The 23186-nt window shown below is 46.3% G+C and overlaps 1 protein-coding gene across 1 annotated transcript; it reads left to right on the forward strand.

Annotated features, from left to right (window-relative positions):
• Positions 1–674: 674 nt before the first annotated feature.
• PUSL1 (pseudouridine synthase like 1) lies at positions 675–22906 on the forward strand (the record flags this gene model as incomplete). The annotated part of the gene is made up of 7 exons (XM_079545560.1): positions 675–733; positions 1714–1771; positions 7681–7868; positions 12541–12690; positions 13812–13985; positions 20280–20334; positions 22625–22906. 7 exons carry the CDS (start codon positions 675–677, stop codon positions 22904–22906), a joined length of 966 nt encoding a protein of 321 aa, XP_079401686.1.
• Between the last annotated feature and the right edge of the window lie 280 nt (positions 22907–23186).

The following is a 23186-nucleotide window of genomic DNA, read 5'->3' on the forward strand; positions in this document are numbered from 1 at the left end:
ATGGTTTTAAGCTGAGGGAGGGAAGATTTAGGTTGGACATCAGGGGGAAATTCTTTGCTATGAGAGTGGCAAGGTGCTGGAACAGCTGCCTACAGGAGCTGTGGATGCCCCGTCCACCCCTGGAGGTGTTCAAGGCCAGGTTGGATGGGGCCCTGGGCAGCCTGGGCTGGTGTGAAATGTGGAGGTTGGTGGCCCTGCGTGTGGCAGGGGGTTTGCAGAGGGCAGGGGTTCCAACCCTGGGCATTCTCTCATTCTGTGATTCATTTGTCCGCTGTGCTTTAGAAGGATGGTGTGCATGTAGCAGCCTGACACGACTGAACATTAAAATGGTAGAGGGTTCTGAGGGACACGGAAGGCTCAGCTCAGCCCATCAGTGCAGAATGGGCAAGGTGACCTCTGCTGGCTTCTGTTCCACCTGCTTCCATCAAATCAACGCGTTTCCCTTTGCTCCTCCAGCACCGACGACGACACGGGGGTGTTGCAGCAGGGACTGCGAGTCGCCTTCCCTTCCAAAGCTGAAATCCACGGAGCTCGGATTCGGCTGCGGCAGCCCCGCGCCTCCGGCCCTTCACGCACGGCGCAGCCATGGCCGCGCAGCGGAAGCGGGCGGTGCTGGGAGGGCCGCTGAGGGGAAGCCGGCCCCGCTCCGCCTCCGAGCCCGTAGCGCAGCAAAGATGGTTTCTCCCCAAACCCGATACTTAGTGTTCTTTCAGTACTGGGGCACTAAATATAGGTAGGTGCGGTTAGAGGTCGGCCCTGCGCTGTTAGGTCCGGGGGAGGTTGCATGGAGGAAATAGGTAAAAATGGGTGTGTGTGAGGGTTTGGGGTAGGGACAGGTCGTGTGCTGTGCTTTGTGGTGTTGGGTAGGACAGGAAGCACGGAAATTGGGTAAAAGGCAGGAAAGAACAGAGAGAAGGGCAGGCTGGTAGACAGCAGCACAGTGTGGTGGTGTTATTTGCTGCATTGGCTCTCTGGGTTCTGAGCAGCTCAGATGCATTGCTGGAGACAGAGCCAAGCTGCTCCATTGCACTGCTTTCCCCAGGCTTAAGCATCCCACATAGGTGGCTGTACTCGTTTACGTGACAAAGAGACTGTGGGAGAACTTGTGCAGCCCCAATATGCCTACGGACATGAGGGTTCTGCAGAATAACACCGTCACACGCCAAAAGCCACGCTTATTTTTCAGGGTACGGTTTGTTTCCTTGTGGGCTCCGGCCTCAGTTATTCAGCGTGGTTGCAAGTGGGCCAAAGCTTGGCCTCAGGACATCCCTCAGCACTTCTGAACTGTTTGTGAACGGCTGTGACTCCCGGAGCAGGGAAAGAAGCTCAGCACTAATTGGGTCTTTGCAGCTTTCACATCCACGTGCCCACAATAAAGGATCCTGCAAACGGCATTTCAGATGGGGCTTGAAACTGCTTTACCTGCATACTCTCATCCAGGGCAAATTGCTTCATCTTCCCAGCCCACCAGCCTCCATCTGAAGGGCTGGGACACAGAGTAGCATTTAAATGATGATTTTTGTTTCTTGCGGCTGTTTTCTTGTCTGTTCTCCCAGTGCCACATCCCTGTGAGTTGTATGAAAAGGTCGCTCAGCAGCAAGCAGTTCAATGATTGCCCCCAAGTAACTTCTGGTGGGTTCTCTGTCAAGACATTGGGTGGAAAATGCAGTCTTGATACATCTCAGTAACTGCTGTATCTGCTTTCCTCTGCAGTGGGGTCATGCAAACCTCAGCTAAGCAGTCAGGGGTTGGAGTCCAGAATTATTTGGAGGTACGTTTTTGCTAATCATATTGACATTAAAATGAAACTTCTGTGCTCACGCTGTTTTAGCTATGGATATTCTAGAGAGCAAATATTATTTTTACACTGATTGTTTGGAACATGACTATTCAGCAGCGTACAAATGCCTTACTGAATGTCTGAGTGCTTTAGGAATGGTGCTGGTAGGCAGGTAGAAGAATTGGGCTGAGATATCCCACCCAAAAGCTCTGAGCATGGCCAAGGCATTTCCAGTCATGCCTGTGTTGGCTGAGTGAGGATGAGTATCCTTGCTTTGTCTGCAGCCTGCAGAAGGAAAGTGCAATGAATTACGGCTTGAAGAGGAGTTTTCAGGATGTATTTGTATGGCTTCTTGCCTGAGACCATTGTGGAGAAAGTGTATAAATATTGTGCAAATCATGAAAGAAGAGCCCCAAAGGACTTTCTATCTCATTTATCTAAAATGCTCTGAACCATCCAGTGTCTCAGCCTCAGGCGCCGGACTTTGGGTGAGCCCAGCAGTTGTTTTGCATTATCCAAGTAACTTTGTTTTAAGAAGGGAATGGGTAGGATGGGTGATTAAAGGGAAAGAAAGGAAAAAAAAGAGACAAAGAGAAGGAAAAAGATAAACTTGCTCGGTGTTGTCTTTTCACAGTATCAGCATTTCGCTGGCCAGTTCTGGGATATGTGCTTTGCTTTCATGTGGTGGTATTGATGCTGGGCACTGCTGAGCAGGGCTGCAGCTATTAGAACCACATGGGATGTCTTAAAGCAAATTTAATAGGAAACTTCTGGGGCCTGTAGGAATTTATCTTCCTTCCTCCATTTCTGCGCAGCTTCATAACACTCATTTCCAAAGCCAGGAAGGCAAGTGAAGGGAAGAGCAAGATTAAATCTGTAATGAGATCCTTGTTCCGTTCTCCCTATGTTCAGACATCTGTTTTGTTTGCAGTTACAGGCAAGCAAATAACCTGCGAAGTGTAGACTTCATGTATCAACAGCTGGTGGCCTTAGAAGTGTAATGAGCTGCTTTGGGAGCAGGACATGCAGCTCTCTAGGTGAGAAGGTAGAGCTGTGGCTGAGCAGGAAGCCTGCCTGCAGCCGTTTGTCACCACATCTATCATAGAGGACACAAATGGTTCTGTAGTTCTCAGTTCTCTGTATAGCAGAGTCTTGGAACTGCATGGAAGAAATAGAAACTTGTGTTCTCTCTGTAACAAATGCAGGTATTTGAAGGAGCTTTTTAATTTGTATTTGATGGGGATGAGCTTTGCAGACAAAACTTTTCCTTCTTGGAGACAATCTGTCTTGAAATACTTGGAAGCCCAGCTTGCTAGTGATGAGTCCAAGCCAGAATTCCAGACCTTGCTTTCCCAAATTGGGATGTTTGAGACTGCTGACTTGGCTCCTTCCAACGAGGAGAAACTTGTATGTGCTGTAGGACTCTGCACTCTAGTTTGAATTCTTACAAATGTCCCTCCTGAAAATGAGAATCCTGTGTAGCACCTTTTGCTGAAGTGAATAGCTCTTATTTGTGCTACCAGGCACCAAATGCAAGGCCTGGTAGGATCTACAGAATTAAGTTCCATTTCATATTTGGTTTGAACCACCTCCTGAGCGTGCTGTTTCTCACTGTGCTAGATAACTCTGTCTAAAACTAATCTTCCTGCATGAAGCTCTGTAGCTTTGTGCTAAATCCAGGTATTATTCCTCACGAAAGAAAAAGAGGGAGAAGGAGAAGACAGACAAACTCTGTGCTACGCAAAACAGCTTTGGTACAGCTTCTTTCTTCCAGAAAAGAAAAAACAGTAATGCTACAATCAGAAAGATTAATGCAGCGGAAGAGCGATACAGGAGCATAATAGCAAAGGAACCGACACGAATGGAATGGTATTACAAAAGAAAAGGACTCACCCATCTATGAAGACCTAGGCCTGCAGGGAAAACTCCACAAGGGAGGGATCTCCAACCAGAGATCCTTCCCCTATGGCAGTCAGCCCTTAAATGAAGCTTAGGTGAGGTGCAGCCAGGCTCCAGCCCTTCTGATCACACCGTTGAATTGCCTTCACCTGTGCTCCCAGGGCTGACCCGGTCCTTTCTTCAGGTGCTCTATCAGTGATTCAGGCCATGACTCAACAGTCCCCATACAAGGAACAAAGGGAAAATTGACCCAGAGAACTGTTAACTTCATCACCTGTTTGGATAATCATTCTCGCAGCCTGGGAGGTTGCTTTAGAAACCCTCTTTTCCAGCAGAAGCTGCTTTCTCATCTTTTTCTTCCTTGTTTTCTCTACGGCTTTTCTCTCTTTCTCTGGGAAGGAGTTAGATTCTTAATTAGTTTCAGTTGACATAATGCCCACTGAGTCAGCAAGGTTGCAACCAGAAGCTCCTGCATTATTATTTATTAGAACACAGCACTTTGCAAATTGTGCACCATCTCCAGCAGTGTGCAATGCAAACCCTTGTGTCTGTGCATCTGATGCCATTGGAGGTGTCTTCCAATGACAGCACCAATAAGCAATCCAGCTGCTGTGGAAGAGCAATAGACACCTTTCCAAAATAACTCCTACTGCACATTTCTCTCTTGAACGTATCCACCTACAATTGACTTGACAGGTTCCTTCTGTAGCTCCCAGCTGCTCTGCAGGGGTCTTTTGTGGCTGAGCATCTTGAGCATTCTTTATTTAGACTTCAGGGAGATACGTGGATGAATTTTTGCTTCCCAGACATAGCCGGTGTGCACTGACAGGCCTGTTCTTCATCTTGCCTCTCCAACATTTGTACAGAGGGAAAAGAGAACAGGGCTGTGAGTAATAGGAGAAACCTGGAGCGTGGATTCATATCGCTCTGGCACACAACAGTGGAAATTTCAGTGGGATTCAAAATATGGAAGCGTTTAGTGAACAAAACCTGTTAGCAGCACAGACCTACTAAATGCAAGTAATGCTTTCCTCTGCTTTACTGGTAGGGAGAGTATTAGAAGCATAGAGAAACACCCAGGGATTCTGGTTGCTGCTCCAGAAATATGGTTGTCTGGAACAACTGTGACTCTAGAAGTAAAGACATCATGAAAATGAGTGAGATCTGTCTCAGTGAGGCACCTCCAGCACGTGTTGAGTCAAGGATCCGGTGTTTGTAACCTGCCAAGCAGAATGCTGGCATGCTGTGTGGCCTAAAGAAGGAAGCAGAGAGCTGTGAACTTTGAGGACATAAGAGAACACAGCTCCTGGATTCCTTTATCTCCTCCTTTTAGCTGAGCACCCATGGGTAAATTGCTTAACTAACTGTCCCAGTTGTCCCCCATTGGAATCCATAGATGACAGCCAACGGTGTAAGGGTCAGAATTAACAGCAGTAAAGCCTTGGGAGCTCCTTGGATGAAAGGCCTGCTTCTTGTAGGGGCTCTTTTTTTCCCCTTCCTTCCTCTGAAAGGGCAGGTTGCCATTCAAGCAATTACTAAATGTAAATAATGCATCTTTTTTGCAGATCAGCGTGGGTTGTATTAATGGATTAGAGCATATAGGAACCAGTGGAGGAAGGTAACAGATGTCTATAGGCTCAAAGGCCATCTGGATGGTGCAGAGATGGGACATATGCATAGGTGAAGGGGTCATTAGTGAATTGCCTGTGAAGAAGTTCAGCAGTTCAGAAATTCTCTCTGCAAGGAGATTAATTAGGGTAGGCTTTAAATGGAATATTTAATTTAAATATTTAAATGGAGGCAGCAGTTGGTAGTGGACTCTATTATCAGCTGCATGCCTGCTGGGCTGGGGGGGAGAGCCCCCAGATGAAGCTTTCAGCATTCACAGGCTGAGGTTTGTTGTTGATGGTGATTACATTTCTCCTTGCATACCCAGCACAAATATCTCTCCAGAGAGCTGTGCCTGGGAGGTAAGCGTGCTGCAGAAAGGCAGCTGTGAAAATACAGCTTTGGTGGACCTGTCATTTGCTCCTTTACTTCTGTGGATTCAGTGGCTTGAGCAGGGAAGCAATCAGGTTTGCCTTGGAGCCTTCGACCCTCTCTTCCTCTCCAGTCTGCTCTCCAAAACAGCTTAACCCTTTTGGCAGACAAGAAACCCCAACTTTTCAGTGTTCCTATTCTCCAGCTTTGTTCAGAGGTGGGGTGTGAAATAGAATGCAGTGTGGGGATCCGCAGGAGTGCAGTATCCAAACTTCTCCAGCTTCTCCATAGCGAGAAAGGATGATGTTCTCTCCTCCCCTCTCTCCCTCTGTTCCACTCAGCTGTGCTCACACTGGCTGATTTGTGCCTGGCAAAAGGCTGGGGAAAGAGAGGAGGCTGCAAAATACAAATATACATTTGCAGATTTTTTTTTCTTAAAACACAGCTTCTGCTTAAAGACGAAGCGTCGAGGCACGAGACATGGTCTGCTGCATAAAACTTACTTAATTTCTGTCCGCTTCTCTCTGCTTAAGGGTGATAAATAAAGATTTTTGTTGTTAATTGTAACCATATGTGAAGTCCAAATAGAAGGATTAGGAAGGGGAGAAGTCTAGGGTCATTTCTGTTCTGTTTCCTAAGCCTTCCCCTGCAGCTCAGTTACATTTTTTCTTGCCTTTCTGTGCTTTATAATGATATGCTTCTGAGAGCCCAGAATCCTGTCTGCTCAAGTTGTAGGAATCTGGAAGGCATTTGTGAGTCAGCAATTCAAGCTTTATTGACTCTTGGTACCAAATTGAAATGTAATAAAGACCACTACTGGGTTCACCACTCGGGAGGGAAGATGAGAGAGAGAGAGAAGGAAGTTTCCAGTCATTCAGCTGGTTTCCTGCTTTTTTTTTCTCCTTCAGTTGTTCAGATATACTTCATTCATACACCATAAAAAATCACATTGAGGGCCTGTCCTCACAAAGACAAAAACTGTATGTTGCAGGTGCAGTAACCTACTTCTAAACCCTACTGTACAGAAGACCTACTGTGGTTTTAACATTGCTTTAGTAAGTTACTAGAACCCCAAGCAGAGTTTGCCTTTGCCCCTTACCAGAGTTCATCCTGGCTTTGCTAAATGTGGACTGATCTGAGACCCTTATATATGTAGCATCTAATTATCTCTGTTAACATCCCTCTCCCTCCCTGTGATTATTTACACCTGCTGGGATGGCTCAGCATCAGCTCCTCCAATGCTGTGTCTTATTAGAGCTGTGCCTTGGTTCTCTGAGCTGTTTCTCAGTGGGACCAATGAATGCATTACATCAGTGCTGTGCTACTTCTCATCTGGTCCCCCGACTCCTCCTCTGTTCTGAGCAACTGATGGAAGCACGTTGCCCTCTGTAGCCCTGCTCCTGTTGTGGATGGGAAAAAAATTCTGCCAGCAGCAATAAGCTGCTGTATTTGACATCATTTTGGCCTGCAATGGAACAAAAGGCTGCAGCCTGAGCTCCATCAGGCCTCGTAGCTGTAAAGTCACTCTGACATCCCTGTGTGCTGTTTCTGTCTGAGTTCTGGAGCTAAGAGCATGCACTGTGCTGCTGTTACCTGCTTCTGATGCAGCTTGAATGCAGTTCTTGGCGGTCAGATGCAGGGGTTGTGTCTGGATTTAAATTAAGGATTCTCTGTTCTCTTTACTTCTGCCCAATAAAGCAAAGGACAGGGAGGCAAATATTTGTCACTTTGTTTTATGTATGTTTTATATATTTTATACATGTTTCATATGTATGTTTTAAGCTGACGTGGCACATTGGATGTTCCCTTTAAAATGATTCTGGGACAGAAGGTGAGAAGCCAAATAGTACTAGCAGAAGTCAACAGCCCACCTGCATCCATCTCTTCAGCTCACAGTAAAACTCCCTATTACTTCTCAGGAAACAGCAAGGAGGCACGATGTATTGAGCAAGGAGGAGGGCATTGTTTCCTAGAGAGCTCTGAGTTTCCTGTTCATGGTTCTGTCTCATGTTGGATTGCAGAAGGCAGCACAGAACCTAAAACCCGTTGTTCCCATCAAGTTCCACATCTCCAGCCGGACGGACAGCGGTGTCCACGCGCTCTGCAACTCTGCTCACTTTGACATCCAGAGGGCACCAGGGAAGCCAGCTTTTCAAGAGAGAATGCTAGTTGGTTGTCTGAATCACCACTTGAAGCCCGAGCCAATCCGGTGAGTTGGTGGCAAGTCAAAATCCTTTATTTTCTTCTTGTTTGAGAAAGGGGAAAGATGTAGCAACGCTCTCCCCTCTTCACCCATGAAATAAAATGGCTGCTAGTGTTAGCAGAGTCCACTCTTCCCTTCCCAGCTACACCAAGGCTACCTCATGTTGTGATTCAGAGAAGTTGCATCAAGAGCTCCAGTTCAATCTTGCTGTCACAAAATCGGATTGATTTTGCTCAGTGTGGTTGATAAACAGTCCTTTTTGTCCTATACAGTTGTAAATGTAGTCATGTGAATGACTAGAGAGAGCTGCTCTCTACTCTTTCTCGTGTTACTTTGTCTCTGTATGAACTAAAAGCAGTTGAAGGCGCAGACTGTCCGTGTCTGTGCAGCATCTGTTGCACTCAGACGTGGCTCTCTGGGCAGCACCCTAACGAGCAGTGTGCCAGGGCACCTCAGTGTGTTGTACAAGAAGATGGCTGATTTGTAGGAGGTGTTGGGATGAGCAACAGAAGTTGGATGCAAGAGGCCAATTGGTGATTATTCAGAGGACCCAATTGCTCTCTTTCATGTTACTGCAGTCTGGTGGCACGAGCGTAAAGGAAGATTATGGAGGCAAATTCCCCATGCCAGAGGAAGAACCCAGGACAAAAAAGCAAATCCCTCCCCACCCAATGAAGGGATTTTTGTAAGAATAGCAGCCTGGCTATGCAGCACCCTCCCCCTTCCCACTTTGCCCAGTCTGCTTTATTTTCTAATCTCCTCTTTGTGAAACAGGGCCTGACCCAAATGCCGACGCAGCAAGGCCTGGGATTTGAGGGCTGACATCATGCCTGAATCTGCCCTTCGTTTTGCAAGGGAGGACTCCAATTCTCCATGGCCTGGGGAACAGTGAACCCAGCTCTAGACCTGCAGGAACCCAAACAGTTTGGTGGCTGAGGAGGGAGATCTGAATGGTGACGTTTCTTTTTCTCCCTGGAGGTCCTTTGTGCAGGTCCCAGATGCTGTGTAAAGTGAAGAGAGACTGTGAGTTGGCTGAAGCTGTGCCCTGTGCTGTTGAGGGTGCTCACTGGCCTTAGCTGCATGCCTGACCACAGTCCTCATCATTAGACACTCTGAGTTTACCAGGATGCAGTCAGCTCTACTTCTCCCTCTTCCCTTAATCTGAACCCTTTGCAAAAGGGCTCAGCTGCTTTCCATTAAGGAGCTTGGTGACAGGCATGAGTCTAAATGGATCAGCAGCCAACCCCTCCCTCTCTAAATGTTACTTTGCCAAGAATTCTCTCCTAATGCTGGATAGAAAACCCAGCACTTTCATGTGGTTGCAAGCAGGGGGTGATGGAGAGAGATATCTTTGTGAGAACTCGTTGTTGATAGAGCTTGAAAAGGAGACCAGATTCCAAACTGGCTGGCTGTATCATTAGCAATAATGATCTTCTTTGTAGCTTTGCTGCATGATGGGTCTCTTCTAGGAAATGATCTGTCTTTTACATTTGCAAAGCGTTTTTGAAAGGCTCTTGTCTGCAAAGATCAGAGTGTATTCTGCAGATGGGTAACTTGAGGAGGACGTTGCTATCATGTAAGTAGGGATAGAGTGGTAAAGTAGATTCTTGCCTTCTATTTCTGGTTTCAGTTTGGTAAGTACTCCATGTCTGGGTGGCAACAAGGCAGATCTGGGATTCATCCCACCTCCTGCTAATTGGTTTCCACCAATTTGGTGAAGGTTACACTGCCAAAAAGCTGAAGAATGCTCTCAGTCTTTATTTACCAGCAGCCTTGTAAAAAAGGAGACGTTAACAAGGCTTGAAATGTAGTATGTTTGAAGAACTGGTGGAATAAGAGACTCCCAGCTAGAAAGAGCCCAAGATAGCAATTGCATCTACCAGAAGAGGCAAGAAAGGCTGTCTGCAGTGAAGAATCATCTGAGTATGAATGGGCTTTTCTGAAAGAATTGTTCTATGGGAGTTTATAATAGGAATGGTTATTTAATAAAAATCACTTAAGCGTTAACAGAAGCTCAAGGGAGATGAAATGCTTGTGGAGATGTGTAGACAGAGGAAAATAAATGGAATACTTAATTATATTACTGTGTTTAGAAGACGCTGGAGGTCCTGGGTTCAAACTCCATTGCAGGCCTGGAGGATGTAGTTTGCATTTCTGATGGGAGTTCATAGCAGTGAAGCAGCCTTCTGGCTTGTTATTGCAAATCTTTGCAGAGGCTGTGGCTCAGCTTTGATTTCTTCTTCTGTGGTCTGAGCCTTTGCAGTGAAGAGGTGTGAGCCAGAGGTGCTTAGGCTGACAAAACTCCCTGCAGCACCAACCTTTTAAAAGTAAATAAATAGCTTTCTCTATTATTCGGTCCCAAACGGTATCAAATTTTTTGGCTGCTTTGCATCCTTTCTCCTCCATTTACAAAGCTCCAAAACCAGAGGGGCACGTGACAGAAGGAAAACTACTTTCTGATGAGAGGCATCCTCTAAAGCAGTGTCTGCAGCGAGAGAATACCTCTGAGACAGCGCCTCTTTGCTGGATGCTCCCAGCAGGATGATGACAAACCACAACTCTGGGCTATGGGAAAATAAAATCCAGCAAAAACTGCCACCTTCAAATCAGCTGTAGTGCTCTGGGGATGTGCAGAAATACAGGAAAGCTCTGCTTTCTCCCTTGCCTGAGAGAAGTTTGTTTCCCCTCTTGCAACCTCCTGTCTACTAAGCCATCCCTCACTTAGGGACACCAGGCATTTCTTCCCAGTTGCTTTTATAGAAGGCAGTAGGAGCCTTCAGCAGCCTTGCAAGCTGCTTCTTGAGTTAACTGCCCAGTGCCAATGGAAAATGAATGGGCATAGCCATTCCCTACAGCCATCATCTGCATGTGTGAAATGAGGGGATACCTGTCCTGCTGTATCCAGACAGAAGCAGTCTAGGTGGGATGCTCCTTTATTTTCATTGCCGTGGCAAAATCTTGGAGGTTGTGGGGGGAGGTGGTAGGGAAGTGACCTACTTTCAACTATTTCCATCTGCTACAATGAACTGCGTGGCTGCCTTTAGGAGTGAGCACAGAGTGCTGTGTTGGGTATGCAGGTATCTGTCATGGGGAGGTCCTTCATGCTCTTATCTGGGGCCATGGCTCTGCAAGAGGGCTTGGGCTTATTCTTGTGTGGTTTTCAGTGCAAAGTCCTGTCTGTCTACACACAGAGAGTGATGGCAGCCCTTCTTGTGGATGCAGCAAGGCTAAGGTGAAACAGATAGGAAGCCTTAGAAATGTCTGATTGTATTCTAGTATTTGCAGGTGGGTGCTTGTTCAAGAAAGTGATTCATGAGTATCAGGAAAAATAAGGCGGCCCAGGCTATGAGACCTCTCTTACAGGCTCATTAAATCTGCTGGGTTTCTTCCCTCTTCTTACCAGTTTATCTATTAGAACTGGATCAATTACCAGAAAAAGTGGAGCCACAGACCTGCCTTTGTGACGAGTCTGACCAGCAAAACAGGAAGGTGGCTGTTTTCTGTTGCTTAATATAGGTGACACAAAAGCTGAAGAAAAAAAAAAAAATCACCATGAAAATAGTGCACTGAAAGCCTTTCTTGATGGTTGTTGTGGTTGGGACATCTGGTTTTATCATCCACATTGCATCTCTTCCACCTCAGTTGATGCTGTCCTGCGGACTTGAGGGCTCTGGGTACGGCCAGCATGCCTTTGAAAGCAAGCACAAACACACTCTGTCCTTTGAGTCAGTGTTTCACAGCTGCATGAGGGCAGTTGTGGGCCAAGAGAACAGTCTGGAAGAGCTCATCAACTTGGGAATGATGCTGCAATAGCTAGTTTCTTGTTGGCGAGCCTAGAGCAGGGACAGAGTATTTGTGTGCCTGTCAAATTCCACGGAGAAAGTCCCTTTATGGCTGTATATTCAGTTAGATCTCTGAAAAAATGTTACCTTGGCCATCAGCATGTCTGGGTAAGAGGCACTGGAAAGGAAAATTTTTCTTACAGGGCTCAAAGGAGACCAGCCCTCTCCTTTTGGTTTTCCTGCTAAAGAAGGTAGCGGATGAAAAAATCCAAAGGGAATTTCTACAGCTGCTTTGGTAAAAGGAGGAATAATGGCTATTTTCTCCATTTTCCTAGCATAATAGGGATCCCACAAAAGAACTGGTAAGAGTTTTTGTGAAAAACACATTTGACATTTGCAGCAGCCACTGGAAAGTGGGTCATGAGCTAGCACAGCATAATGTTCTCCATATGTGAGATACATTTCATCCTGAGGATCTCAGGAAACCTCAAACATTGTCTTGCTTGTTTGTTTTTGCAAAACTTTCCCTCAAGTGATTCACATTTGTACATGCACATGAATATTTCAAACGTGTATGTACACGTGTGCCTTTGCACCCAGCTGCCTGTGGGAATAATGCAGGCTCCTTAATGGTGCCATCCCTGAGAGCAGGAACCAGAACACAGCATACAGCTGAAGAGAAAACCAATGGCAGCCAAAGTTGATCATTGGCTGGAAGGTTGGGTCAGGATGCTGAGAGTTCCAACAGTGAGATTGCTAGGAAGTGCGTGGGTTTAGAACACAGCGTGAGTAAAGAATCCGTTGCATGTTTTCATTCCACCTGTATGGAGACCAGCAAAAGTTTTTGAACTAGTTCATGGCATTCCTGTCTCTCTCACTCTCTTCTGTCATAACAGCATCTTGAGTGCCTATCGAGTGACCAACAGTTTCCATGCACGTTTCTCTGCGCTGTCAAGAACCTACATTTATCGGCTGCTGATGGGCTGCACCCACCATTCTGAAATACCAGTGTTTGAGAGGGACCTGTGCTGGGCTCCCACTGGAGGGTGAGTGTCTTTCATACGCCTCTGGGCACCTCTGCAAGGACTTGGTACTTGGAAGGGGTGCAGAGGGGTAATTTCCACAAGTGAAACCAGATTCCCACATCGTATTGGAGATACTGAATGATGGAGCTGCACTGAATTACATTCAGTGAGGCCTGAGACAGTTCTTCTGAATTGTACAGTCAGCTGTAGATGTTGTTAACATGCTGAAGTACTCAATGGCTCTGGGCCACATCCATGAACAACTCTGTGTGCCCTGCATGGAAGCAGTTTCCTCAGATAACCTTGCCAATTCATATAGCAAACCCATTCTGACAGCTGGCTGAAGGGACAACGCTCTCAAACGATGCAGGCAGAAATGCATCACGTGGCAGATGTCACAGCTTCAGGTGTGACCATACAAAGAAGGCAGTCAACAACGAAGGCTGGCAATTCTTTTCTTTTTCTCATCCTGTTTCTGGTGACGGCTGCATGAAATCCTTGCTCTCATTCCCTGACTGAATGCTTTTATGTTTGAATAATAAGTGAGAGCCAATGACTGAGCAACCCTACAGTAACTAACTGGTGTATCTGCATTCACATGTATTCTTAAAAACACTTAAGACATGATTAACAGTGGGCAAGAAAATAAAAAACAGACCCCAGGAGAAAATTAGTTATTGCCCTTTAGACAAGGTTGTGCTGAGATAAATATACATTCAAGAACACTGGAGTTTTTCACATTATAGAAAAAACAAGCTTGGAAAACCATCATGATGTTTGATATTTTCTTACCTGGCAACACCTTTTTGGGTTTACAAGGTACTGCAAAGGATTTTGTTCCTCTTTTCCTCCACTCTAGCCATAAGGCCATTTTGAATTCAACCATATTAAGCAGAACAGCAGGATAAAGCTTTGTGAAAAAATGCGTGCCTGCCAACCCCTCACCTGGCCTGGGGCTTTGAGCACCTTCAGACCTCAGGTCATTTGGCATCTTGGTTTGTGCTCCTGCAGGAAAAACTCCACCGTCCACAATGCTGCCACGTTCTATCTGCATGCTCAGATTAGGCCTCTCATCAGTTAATTGGAATTGGACCCACATAACACATTCAGTGTTATGCTCCTAATGCTCCTTTCCTTTTCAGCTACCTCGACGTGCCTGCCATGCAGGATGCAGCACAGTTCCTGCTGGGAACACACGACTTCAGCACTTTCCGTTCACTGAACTCTGAAACCCCATTTCGGTCTCCAGTCAAAACCATCCTACAGGCAGACATCCAACCCTCTTCTGGTTTCCTATCCCACCACTATGAATACAGGTGAGAGCCTGGATACTCAGCTGAGGAGCTGCCCTGATCAGCTACTGCTTGCTTGGTCAGAAAAGCTGCTTTCCAGTGCTGTGCTGACAATTGACCTCCTCTCACTGCATTGCCTTCACAGTCTCAGCAGGGTTCTGCCCAGTAACAATTTGGGCAGGATATTTCTTTCCTTCTCCCAACGACCTCAGGGAGAAAGATGAGCAAGGCTGAGGGCGAAGAAGCTGGCCCAGTTGTCAGTGCAGTAAGGCAGGATGTCAGAAACCTGGCACAGCAGTTCCTGTGTGATGCTGAAGATCAGCACTGCCAGGGGATGGGATTTTTATTTTCGGTCCTGCCTCTGTCTTAGCTTTGCCTAGAGGCTGCAAACAGGAGGAAAAATAACTCACCCAACACCTAGGGCACTGCTGTAGCTACGCATATCCTCTCAGTTCACACCAGTAACTCCTGCTGCCTTCCTGGGGGATGCTGATGAAAGAAAATTCAATATTCCTCAGTCAAGACATAAACAAAAGATTGCTGTGTGTCAGGTTCTTTCAGGGCCAGATCTTGCAAGTATTGAAATGAAGTGGCTGGATGTATTGTCTCTCTTTAGCAGAAACTGAAGGGGTTTTTTTTTCCCCTCAGAAAGATCACATGTATTTACCATCTGAACATGGCCCCTGCTCTCATGCTGGATTCTTTCAGAGAAACATGGCTGTTGTGTTCCAGCTTGAAAGCAGACATTGCTATTGCCTGTCCCCAAACCCCGTTTTCCTTGTTTCCAAATAATAGAAAACCTTTTTCTTTGTAGTTTCCTCCAGCAGTCCTCCATTAGGTTTGAATATTTACTGAGCAGTCTGCAACAGTAAGGGCCATGCTTCAAGCTTCAGCTGAGCCTCGTTGCAGTTTACAAATAGCCTGCTCTTTCTTTTCCCTCCTTGTCCTAGGATGGTGTGTTTTGCCAGCAATAGCGTAGGATAAAAGCCAGAAGGGAACTGCAAAAACAGAGAGAGATCTGTATGCTCTGAGTAGCCCTGGTCTTTCAGTTCCTCTCAGTCTCCCTATTCAGGGTCAGGAGGAAAAAGGCATTTTGTGTGATCCATGGTTTCTTTGCACAGTATTGGTGCTGTGAATACACAGCTGCATCACAAAGAGCCACCTAGTTGGGTATGGCATAATCACTGAAGCTCTGTGCTGTGCAAGTACAAGGACATGGGCAGTGAGTGCCAGATGGGTCGCTTCCTTCCTGCTTATTTGCAGCTGAAACACTGCCTGCATTGGAAAAGGAGGGCTGGAAGGGAAGCTGGGTGCTGTTACCTGGCTGCATTCCTGCTGTCTGTTCTTGGGCTGCCACTGCTGGTTGGAGAGCTTGGCCACCACACAAGTAAGTTCAGTGCTTTGCCACTGAGCAAGCCTGAAAATAAGCATTAAGTCTCATCAAGATCACCTGTGAGTGCATGCAGGTCATGTTATCTTCAAAATCCAGACCTACTGTGGTTGATTGCCCCACAGAGATTCGATACAGATCAGCTTTTTTCTATCCTTAATTTTATTTAAAAAAAAAAAAAAAAGGAATTTACCATTCCTTGCATAACTTGCTGCATAAACCCATCCCACACAAGGCCAAAAACAGCTCACAGGAGAGAGCAAACCGAAAAATGGGATGAAAGGCATCAAGCTTGTTGCTGATAGCATGTTTTTGCTTGGTGACGCATGCAGCCCCAAGTTGTGTTTTGTAACAAGTCATTTTTTTAATGTGCCAATATCGATTGATTTCCAGAACATCTAGGTTGAAGGGGGTGGCATTGAGAAGCCTTGTTTTGATGCATTTAAACAGCACCTAACTCCCCTACAGTCCTTCCTTAGTTATTAAAGCCTTAACCGAAACCATGAGCTTTCTGATCTAAAGAAAAATAAAGTCCTGGAGTGAGTGTGTTTGTGACAGGCTGAGGGGGTGTTTTGCTTTGCCTGATTTTGGTTTGTTGCAGTGTCCTAGTTCTAATCTGCAATACACCCTATGGGGACAGCTGCAGTCATGGAGCTTGGTGTTTGCTTTTGCCCGTACTGCAAGTAAGACAGCAAGTGCCTGAAATGCATGTGTGTTTCTTCCCTGCAGTGGCAGGATTAACTGTCCTGCAATGAAAGGGCTGTGATAGCAAGAAAAAAAAATAATCTATTTATAAGCTTGTAATAAGTCTAAGGAGCTTTATTTTCTGCTTCAGAGGGAGGAATCTGCAGAATGATAAACCAAGGTTTCTTAGTGAAATAATGCAGCTTTTCATTCGCGTGCTTCCCTTCCTTTCTGAACTTAAACCAATCTTCTGAATTGACTGCTTGTCTTTTGAAATGATTCCTTCCGTCAAACTCCAGTGTTGCTCAGCAACACTGGAAGTGGAGTTAGTGTCCTATCCATCCAAAATGCTTTTTAATGCCAAGGATGTGCTTAGAGCCTCAGCCCCATTCCCAGGGAGTGATTGCTCTGTCACCTGTTTTCTAGCTGAATATGTATTATTCATTGCAATTGCACTGCCTGCTGCTGCTAAGTGGAAAAGACAGACAGAGTTTGTGCTGGTAAGCAGAATTCCTTGTGAGATTGACAAGAAAAAGAAAGTTTCCCACTCTAAGAAAAATATTTTGTTCTCTACAAGATATTTTCCTGAAGTATCTCAAGCTATCTTTTGTAGCTTAGTGTGTCTGCTTGAGACACCCAAGGCAGGAGGACCCTGGCTAGAGATAACACATGCAAACCATCTCTTACCATTGCTGAAGAGCTGAGCAGACTCCTGGCTGTAATGTGGTGGTATTTGTGCACGTGCCCAGCACTGCACATGTCTATGTGCCACATCCTCCTTGCTGTAGGGAGAGCAAACCGTATGTAAGTGATGGAAGGAGTGTCATTGCTTGACACAAAGAGGAATCTGGGGGCAGGAGCTGCCTTTGCATTTACCAACATTCACAACAGGGAGAACTAAAAGCAGTAACTTATCTGTGAATCCTGTGAGAAAACAGCTTGCAGCTGCTCCCCGGGGTGATAATTTCACAGTCTCTCTTCCTGCTCACCCTGCCCTGACGCCCCATGCAGGCTGTGAATCATGTTGTCCCTGCTTCATCTTTTTCTACCACTTACAAGAGCTTTCTTCTAGGCCCCCCCCTTTATGCTCAGGTGCTTCCAGCAAACCCAGCCTGTCCTGATTCCCCCAAATATGTTGCAGCTGTGCTTTTCCCACCGCTGATTCAAGTCTTCAGAGCCCCACACGACTGGGCTCATGGCAAGAGAAAGGAAAAGAGGTTTTGTGTGTGGGTATCTATAGATTTTTAGTACTGTTTGACAGTCTTGTCCTTGTAGGGAACACTGCTTATCACCATAAAACTTTCTGAATAATGGTATCTGTGTCAGCAGATTTGGAGAGGGGGAAAAAGATGTGTTTTCATGCAGTGGTATCTATCCATCCGTCCCCAAATATTGCTGTGCTTCTTCCTGCTCTGCTTACTCTTAGCCTCCAGCTACCCCAGAACTGCTGCCCAGAGCAGGCTGTGGGGTGGTTTACATTCTGAATTCTTTGCAAGGCAGCTGGCTTCCTCAAAAGTCTGGATTTGAGTTCCTGAGCCTGCTGTGGGCAGTGGTGAAGGAAGGGGCAGTGTGGGAAGAGAGGTGGAAAAGGAGACCGACCTGTTGTGAAATGCAGATCAGAGGCAATCAATGCAGCCTTTTTGCAGGCATCCCTGATGTGGAATGATGGACGTTGCTGCAGTTGGTTACAAGAGCCTTGTTTTGTCTGCACTATTTCCCCCTGCCACAAGATACCCGCTGCTCAGTCTCAATCCTAATGGTTTTGAATTCTCTTCTCTTTGTTGCCTTCATCCGAGCAACGCACAAAATTCAGTCTTTTCTCACTATGAACCCTTAATGTAACATCCCCAAAGCACTCCCCACAACCCCTGTTGTTCCATGCTTGCTCCCCATCCTGGCTCTGAATTACACATCCTGCAGACCTTGCTTTTGCAGCCCTCTGTGTGTCTGCTGCTAGAAGAGCTGCAGGGTGGAGAGATGCTCATAGCAGTGCTGAGCACTTCCTGTGCCTCAGTGCTCTCCTCTTCTCTCCTTGAAGGATGCTGTTCTCAGCGTGCAAAGGTTTTGGTCTGAACAAGTGCTATGGGAAAAGGCTGAGGGTCTTTGTTAGGCTGTGCACATGGTGGAATTAGAGCTTCTATAAGTGTTGTTTGTGATTTGACAAGTGAAAAGCTTTTATCAGAGCTAGAAATGTTCAGTCACGTCCAGAATGATTTATGGGATGGCAGAAATGCTGTTGAGGGCGAATCATTTAGTTCAGCCTGACACGACGTAAGCGCTTCTCTTGGGTGAGATGCAGTGCTGACATTGCAGAGCTCCACTTTGGCAGCAGGTTTTTAAACGTTTGCTGCTCTGCTGTCTGCATCAGGATTTGATCTTTCCTGGAATTCTACCAACTGTTGTTCTGGGGAAAACATCTGGCAGAGGAGAGTTTGTTGCAAAGAAAAGGAGAAAGCGGTTTTCAGGTTGGAATTTGCCAACTTACCAGAACTTTGAGTGCCTGTTTTGCCCCTGACACGGGTCAGATTTACCCAGCACTCATCAGAAGGCCCTCTGCCATCCTTCCCTCACCATGCCTTCATCTCTTTCCTTTTGGTTCGTTCCATCCTCTCCTCCTGGAGAGCAGCAGAGCGCATGGATGTCGGTGCAGCTGTCACCTTGCTTTCTGTTTGCTAAGTAAAACCATCTCCTGACCAGAACAGAGACTGGTGTTTGAGCTCTGGGAGCTGGCCTGGCTTTGTGGTAGCATTCTCAGCCACAATAAGTGTTTTCATTTCACTTCCTTCTTAAAAATGTCTAGAGAAAGACCATTCTTAAGCACTGAAACCTCTGCTGTTAAAAAATAATGCTGCCATTAAGGGCTATTTTGTCTCGTAAGGAATCTTGCAGTTTGTACCTCCTCCTTGGAGCTACCTCCTCCGATCAGGTCAGACAGGCTGCAGGTATTTCAAGTCTTTGCTTTCCTTTAGCACAGCAGGCATGTCCTCTGCCTAAACAGAGGTGGTGTTTGGAGCACTTCAGTGGTGCCCAGGAAAAAGGCTAATTCTCTGTGTTCTCTCTGCAGTTTGCACTTCTAAAAGAGCAGCTTGTTGGCTTTGAGGCAGTCAGTGACTCAAAGTAGCTTACATCTCAGCAAGCATCTGCCCCTGCTGTTGAACCAGCAGCCCTCATATAGGCTCTAACTGCAGGGTGGTGTTTTGCAACAGCCCGAAGATCCATCTGGCAGGCTGGGCCTTGAAGCGGTGAAGCAGAACTTGTGCTTACCAACGTCTTCTTCATCCAAAGGCTTCAGAAGATTTGTAGCTGAATTGTTGCTCCTTAATCTCCTTTAGCTGTCCTGGAGGTGTTCTTACTGATAACTCTTTTTTTGTTCCAAATCCTGTTAGTTTAAACTGATTATTTTTTATCACAGGGAGGTTTAGGGGAAGGCTGATGCTCCAGCACTGCTTAGCGGTGGCACTAAGCCACCAGATACTGCTGTAAAATTTCCCTTCAAAACGCTTGAAATTTGGGTGAAGAAAACGTTATTTGTGCCCAGAATGAATGGCAAAGCAACTGAGAGCCCAAATCTGTTGCCATGCTTCTGTCAGAGCTTTTCTTCCCATGTAGAACAGCATTTACCCAAAGCTCACCTACACAGTCTCTGCCACAGCGTTGGTGTTTTCACAGCCAGCTGCCCTGCCACCCTGCCTCAGAGCAAAGATGCACCCCTGTTTTATGCAGGACTCTGTGGGAATTGAAGCTTTGGGGCATTATGGTGTGGGCCATGGTGTCCTCTTGCCTGCCTTGGGACACACTTGTCCTCAGACAGCTCTGCTTCCAGCAGCTCACTCCAGTGCCATCCCAGCAGTAAATAAATGATTGCCTCTGGCTTTGTGCACTGTGTGCTTCATGTGGCTCTGTTCACTCTTAAGACAACAAATCTGCTTTTCTCATACACTTGCATTGTTCCCTTTCTGACAAAGGTTTCTTTATTTCTCATTCATGTTGATTCTCCCTTATAGATGTATGAATTACTTCAATGTAGCCATAACTGACCTGTGCAGTTGTTCCCAACAAAGGTAAAGAGCAGCATTTGAGCTAAAATTGTTGGCTATTTATGGTTCTAATTAGTGATCTTTAGTGCAGACGTAGATCTCAGCTACTTGTTCATTCTGCTCGTGTTCACCTGTGGCTTTTGCTGTTCTTGTAAGAAGTTCTCATGTTTGAGATGTGATTTTGAAACACTTTTTTTTTGTTTGTAGGGGACTGCAGTTTTGGGAGCTGAAGTTCAAGAGCAGATCGTTTCTTTACCGACAGGTACTGCTCTGCTCTGTGCACCCTTTGTCTCCAAGAACCCAGATATCACTCTCACTGTAACACGATTGATTTGGCAGTGTTGCATCCATGTGTAGTGCCATCTCTGTTGCAGAGCTGGTGCTACAGCTTCATGATACACACAAGAACCCTGTCAAGCGAGGCTCCATGTTCACTGTTTGATCCACTAGAACCAGACCATCTTTGGTTTGTGTCTGAAATCAATGACCAAAGTCACAGAATCATGTGGGAGGATGGAAAGTTTTGTTTTCCTCAGTCTTTGTCCTTGCAGTCCGACTGGTGAAAACCAAGAGACATATGTTCTTGCTCTGCTGAATGGCACTGGGCCCAGTGAAGGCTGCCTGGAATTTTACTTTCTGGCTTTGGAGCGTGAGGTAATTCTCAGTGTTGCATGAAGGAGAGATGGGAAGACCTGATTCAGCTATGCAGGCACGACTGCAGGATCGTTCCCGCTGTCGTGCTGCTGGGTTTTCTTTGAAATAACTCCAGTGAGGTTTTTGCTGCTGTCCTCAAGGGAGACGGCTCTCTCCACAACTTAATGGATCACCTCATTAGGAAACAATTGGCTGTTCTGTCTGCCTACTCCGGGCACAGTCACACTCTGGAGACAGAATAGGCATGGGAAGGCTTGTTTTGGAAGAGAGAGGGGGTGTTTTGTGGGAACAGTTATTTTTTGTTCTGTTTTGACAAACTAGATTTGTTTTTATCCTGTGCCAAGCAATGCTCCGTAAGCTCTCTGACAGTGGGTGTCTGGATGTGAGCAGGGGAAGGACGATAGCATGCTTGAGAAGGCTTGATACATAGCAGGGATCTGCTTCACAAGATGCTCTTGTGACAAGGAGAAAATGCTGGTAACCCATTTAACACTTTAGTCTGGATGTGACTTAGTGACATTGGTAGCTCTCTCTTTCTGCACAGTGATGCTGAGCCCGGTGCCCTCTGTGAGTGGGGCTTTCAGCAGCAGCCTCAGAGCTAGCTAGCAAGCCAGGGGAGCAGGAACAGACTGTACATGGTGAACCTGCACTCTCAGACCTGAGCATCTGCTTCTGCACTCTGTAACAGAGAGCTTACTGTGCTAGATGGACCTTTGATTTCATCTCGTATGGCTGCTATGTTAAGTTTCACCATCTGGATGTTTTTTATTAGAGAATAGGGTTAAACAGCCTCAGAAACCGTATGTGTATCTTCTCCCTGAAGGAGGTGGAGCAGCGGGGAGGCACCGAGCACGAGGCTGTTTCAGATGCCTCCCATCCAGCTAACTCCAAGTGTGGAGACATCAAAGCTAAAGTCACAGCATGCAATGACCCCTAGCGAGGGACACATAACATAACATACACTGATCTGTGCTGCTTCTCCACGACACCAGAATGGCTACAAAGCAGGCTCTGGGCACCATGTAGTGCAGCTTAGGCTCCAAGCAAGTAGGTGAAAATAGTGCCTACCTTTGGATAAATATATCTTTGCTCTTTAACGGGGATAAACTTGATGAGGTTGTTTAGTTTAGGCTTTGGTTTAATCTTTTGTAAATGTTATTTTAAGCACTGTACTTGGTTTAAGTTTCCCATCTCTGCTTGCCATGACTCCTCCACAAGGATCTGCTTGTGCACTTGAGACTGGGGGACAGTTTGGTGGGCATGGAAAGGCCACAAGGATGTGGTGAGAGCACCATGGCTTGAGGGCAGCCCAGGGAAGGGTGGCTTTGAGCCAGGAGGATGCTGCAGTGCGAGGGTGTGATAGTAGGTGAGCACCGGGAGTGAAATCTGTGCCAACCCAGTAGGTTTGGAATTGCTTAGTGTGGAGGGGAGGGGAGCTGTGAGGTGCGGGGGTGTTCAAAATGCCAATTTGACAAGTTGGTTAGCTGGTGGGCTTTCTCACTTGGGTGTGTTGTTGCTTTTTCTCCTATTGCTTTTGGCCCCCACATAGCCCCCACCTGGAAATTGTTGCTTGTGCATTGAGGTTGTGTGAGCCCAGCTCGCCCAGCAGCAAGTGAGCTTCCTGCCACAGGCAGCGTGTGGCTGCTGCTGCTTCAGAAATAGAAACCATGTCTGCTCAGCTCTCTTCTGTGATGAGAACAAGCCTGCTCCAAGCCAGCGGAACTGGAGATTGTTGTGTTACATTGTGTTACAGGTCTCCATTTTCATAGTGCCCACAGTTGTAGGGAGGGAAGGGGCTGTTCCACCACACAGAACACTGCTGATACAAAGAAGTGCAGGACTCTTAACCTCTTACATGTTACAGGGGGCAGTTCCTAAGCTGTATGCTGTCCTTGCAGGTCCGAAGAATGGTTGGGGCTTTAGTTGCAGTTGGCCAGGGAAAGTTGGCACCTCATCATATAAAGGAGCTGCTGGAGATGAAGGATGCAAGGGCTCTTCCACCATTTGCCATGGCTCCATCGTCCGGACTCTTCCTAAAATCAGTGGAATATAATGAAGCAGGTAAGGGAATGCCAGGCAGTGACTTTATGTCTGTGGGAGTCAGGCCTCATACCGAAAGGAACAGAAGCCCCCACAGTCCTCCTTTTTGTGCCATTTACAGCAGTTGCTATGGAAAATGAGTGTTAGTTTTTTCCTGGTAGATTTCTTCCTCTTACTTGCAAGGTAGTGAAAGAGAAATCATGCTCACATATTAGCTTTCTTAATTTAACAGTGTCTAAATCATAAGCGGTGAAGATTTTTAGCTTAGAAAATAAGAATAAAAAGGCAAACTTGCAGAAGATATCGGCAAAGTTTGGTATTCTTGTTAGGGATGGAAGGTATTAAATATTGCAAGGAATTTAATGCAGGCAGAATTTGGTAAAACGATGTTGAGAGCAAAGATATCTTTGATTGTAAATC

The sequence above is a fragment of the Tetrao urogallus genome (assembly GCF_951394365.1).
Source record: "Tetrao urogallus genome assembly, chromosome: 21".
NCBI classification, from domain to species: domain Eukaryota; kingdom Metazoa; phylum Chordata; class Aves; order Galliformes; family Phasianidae; genus Tetrao; species Tetrao urogallus.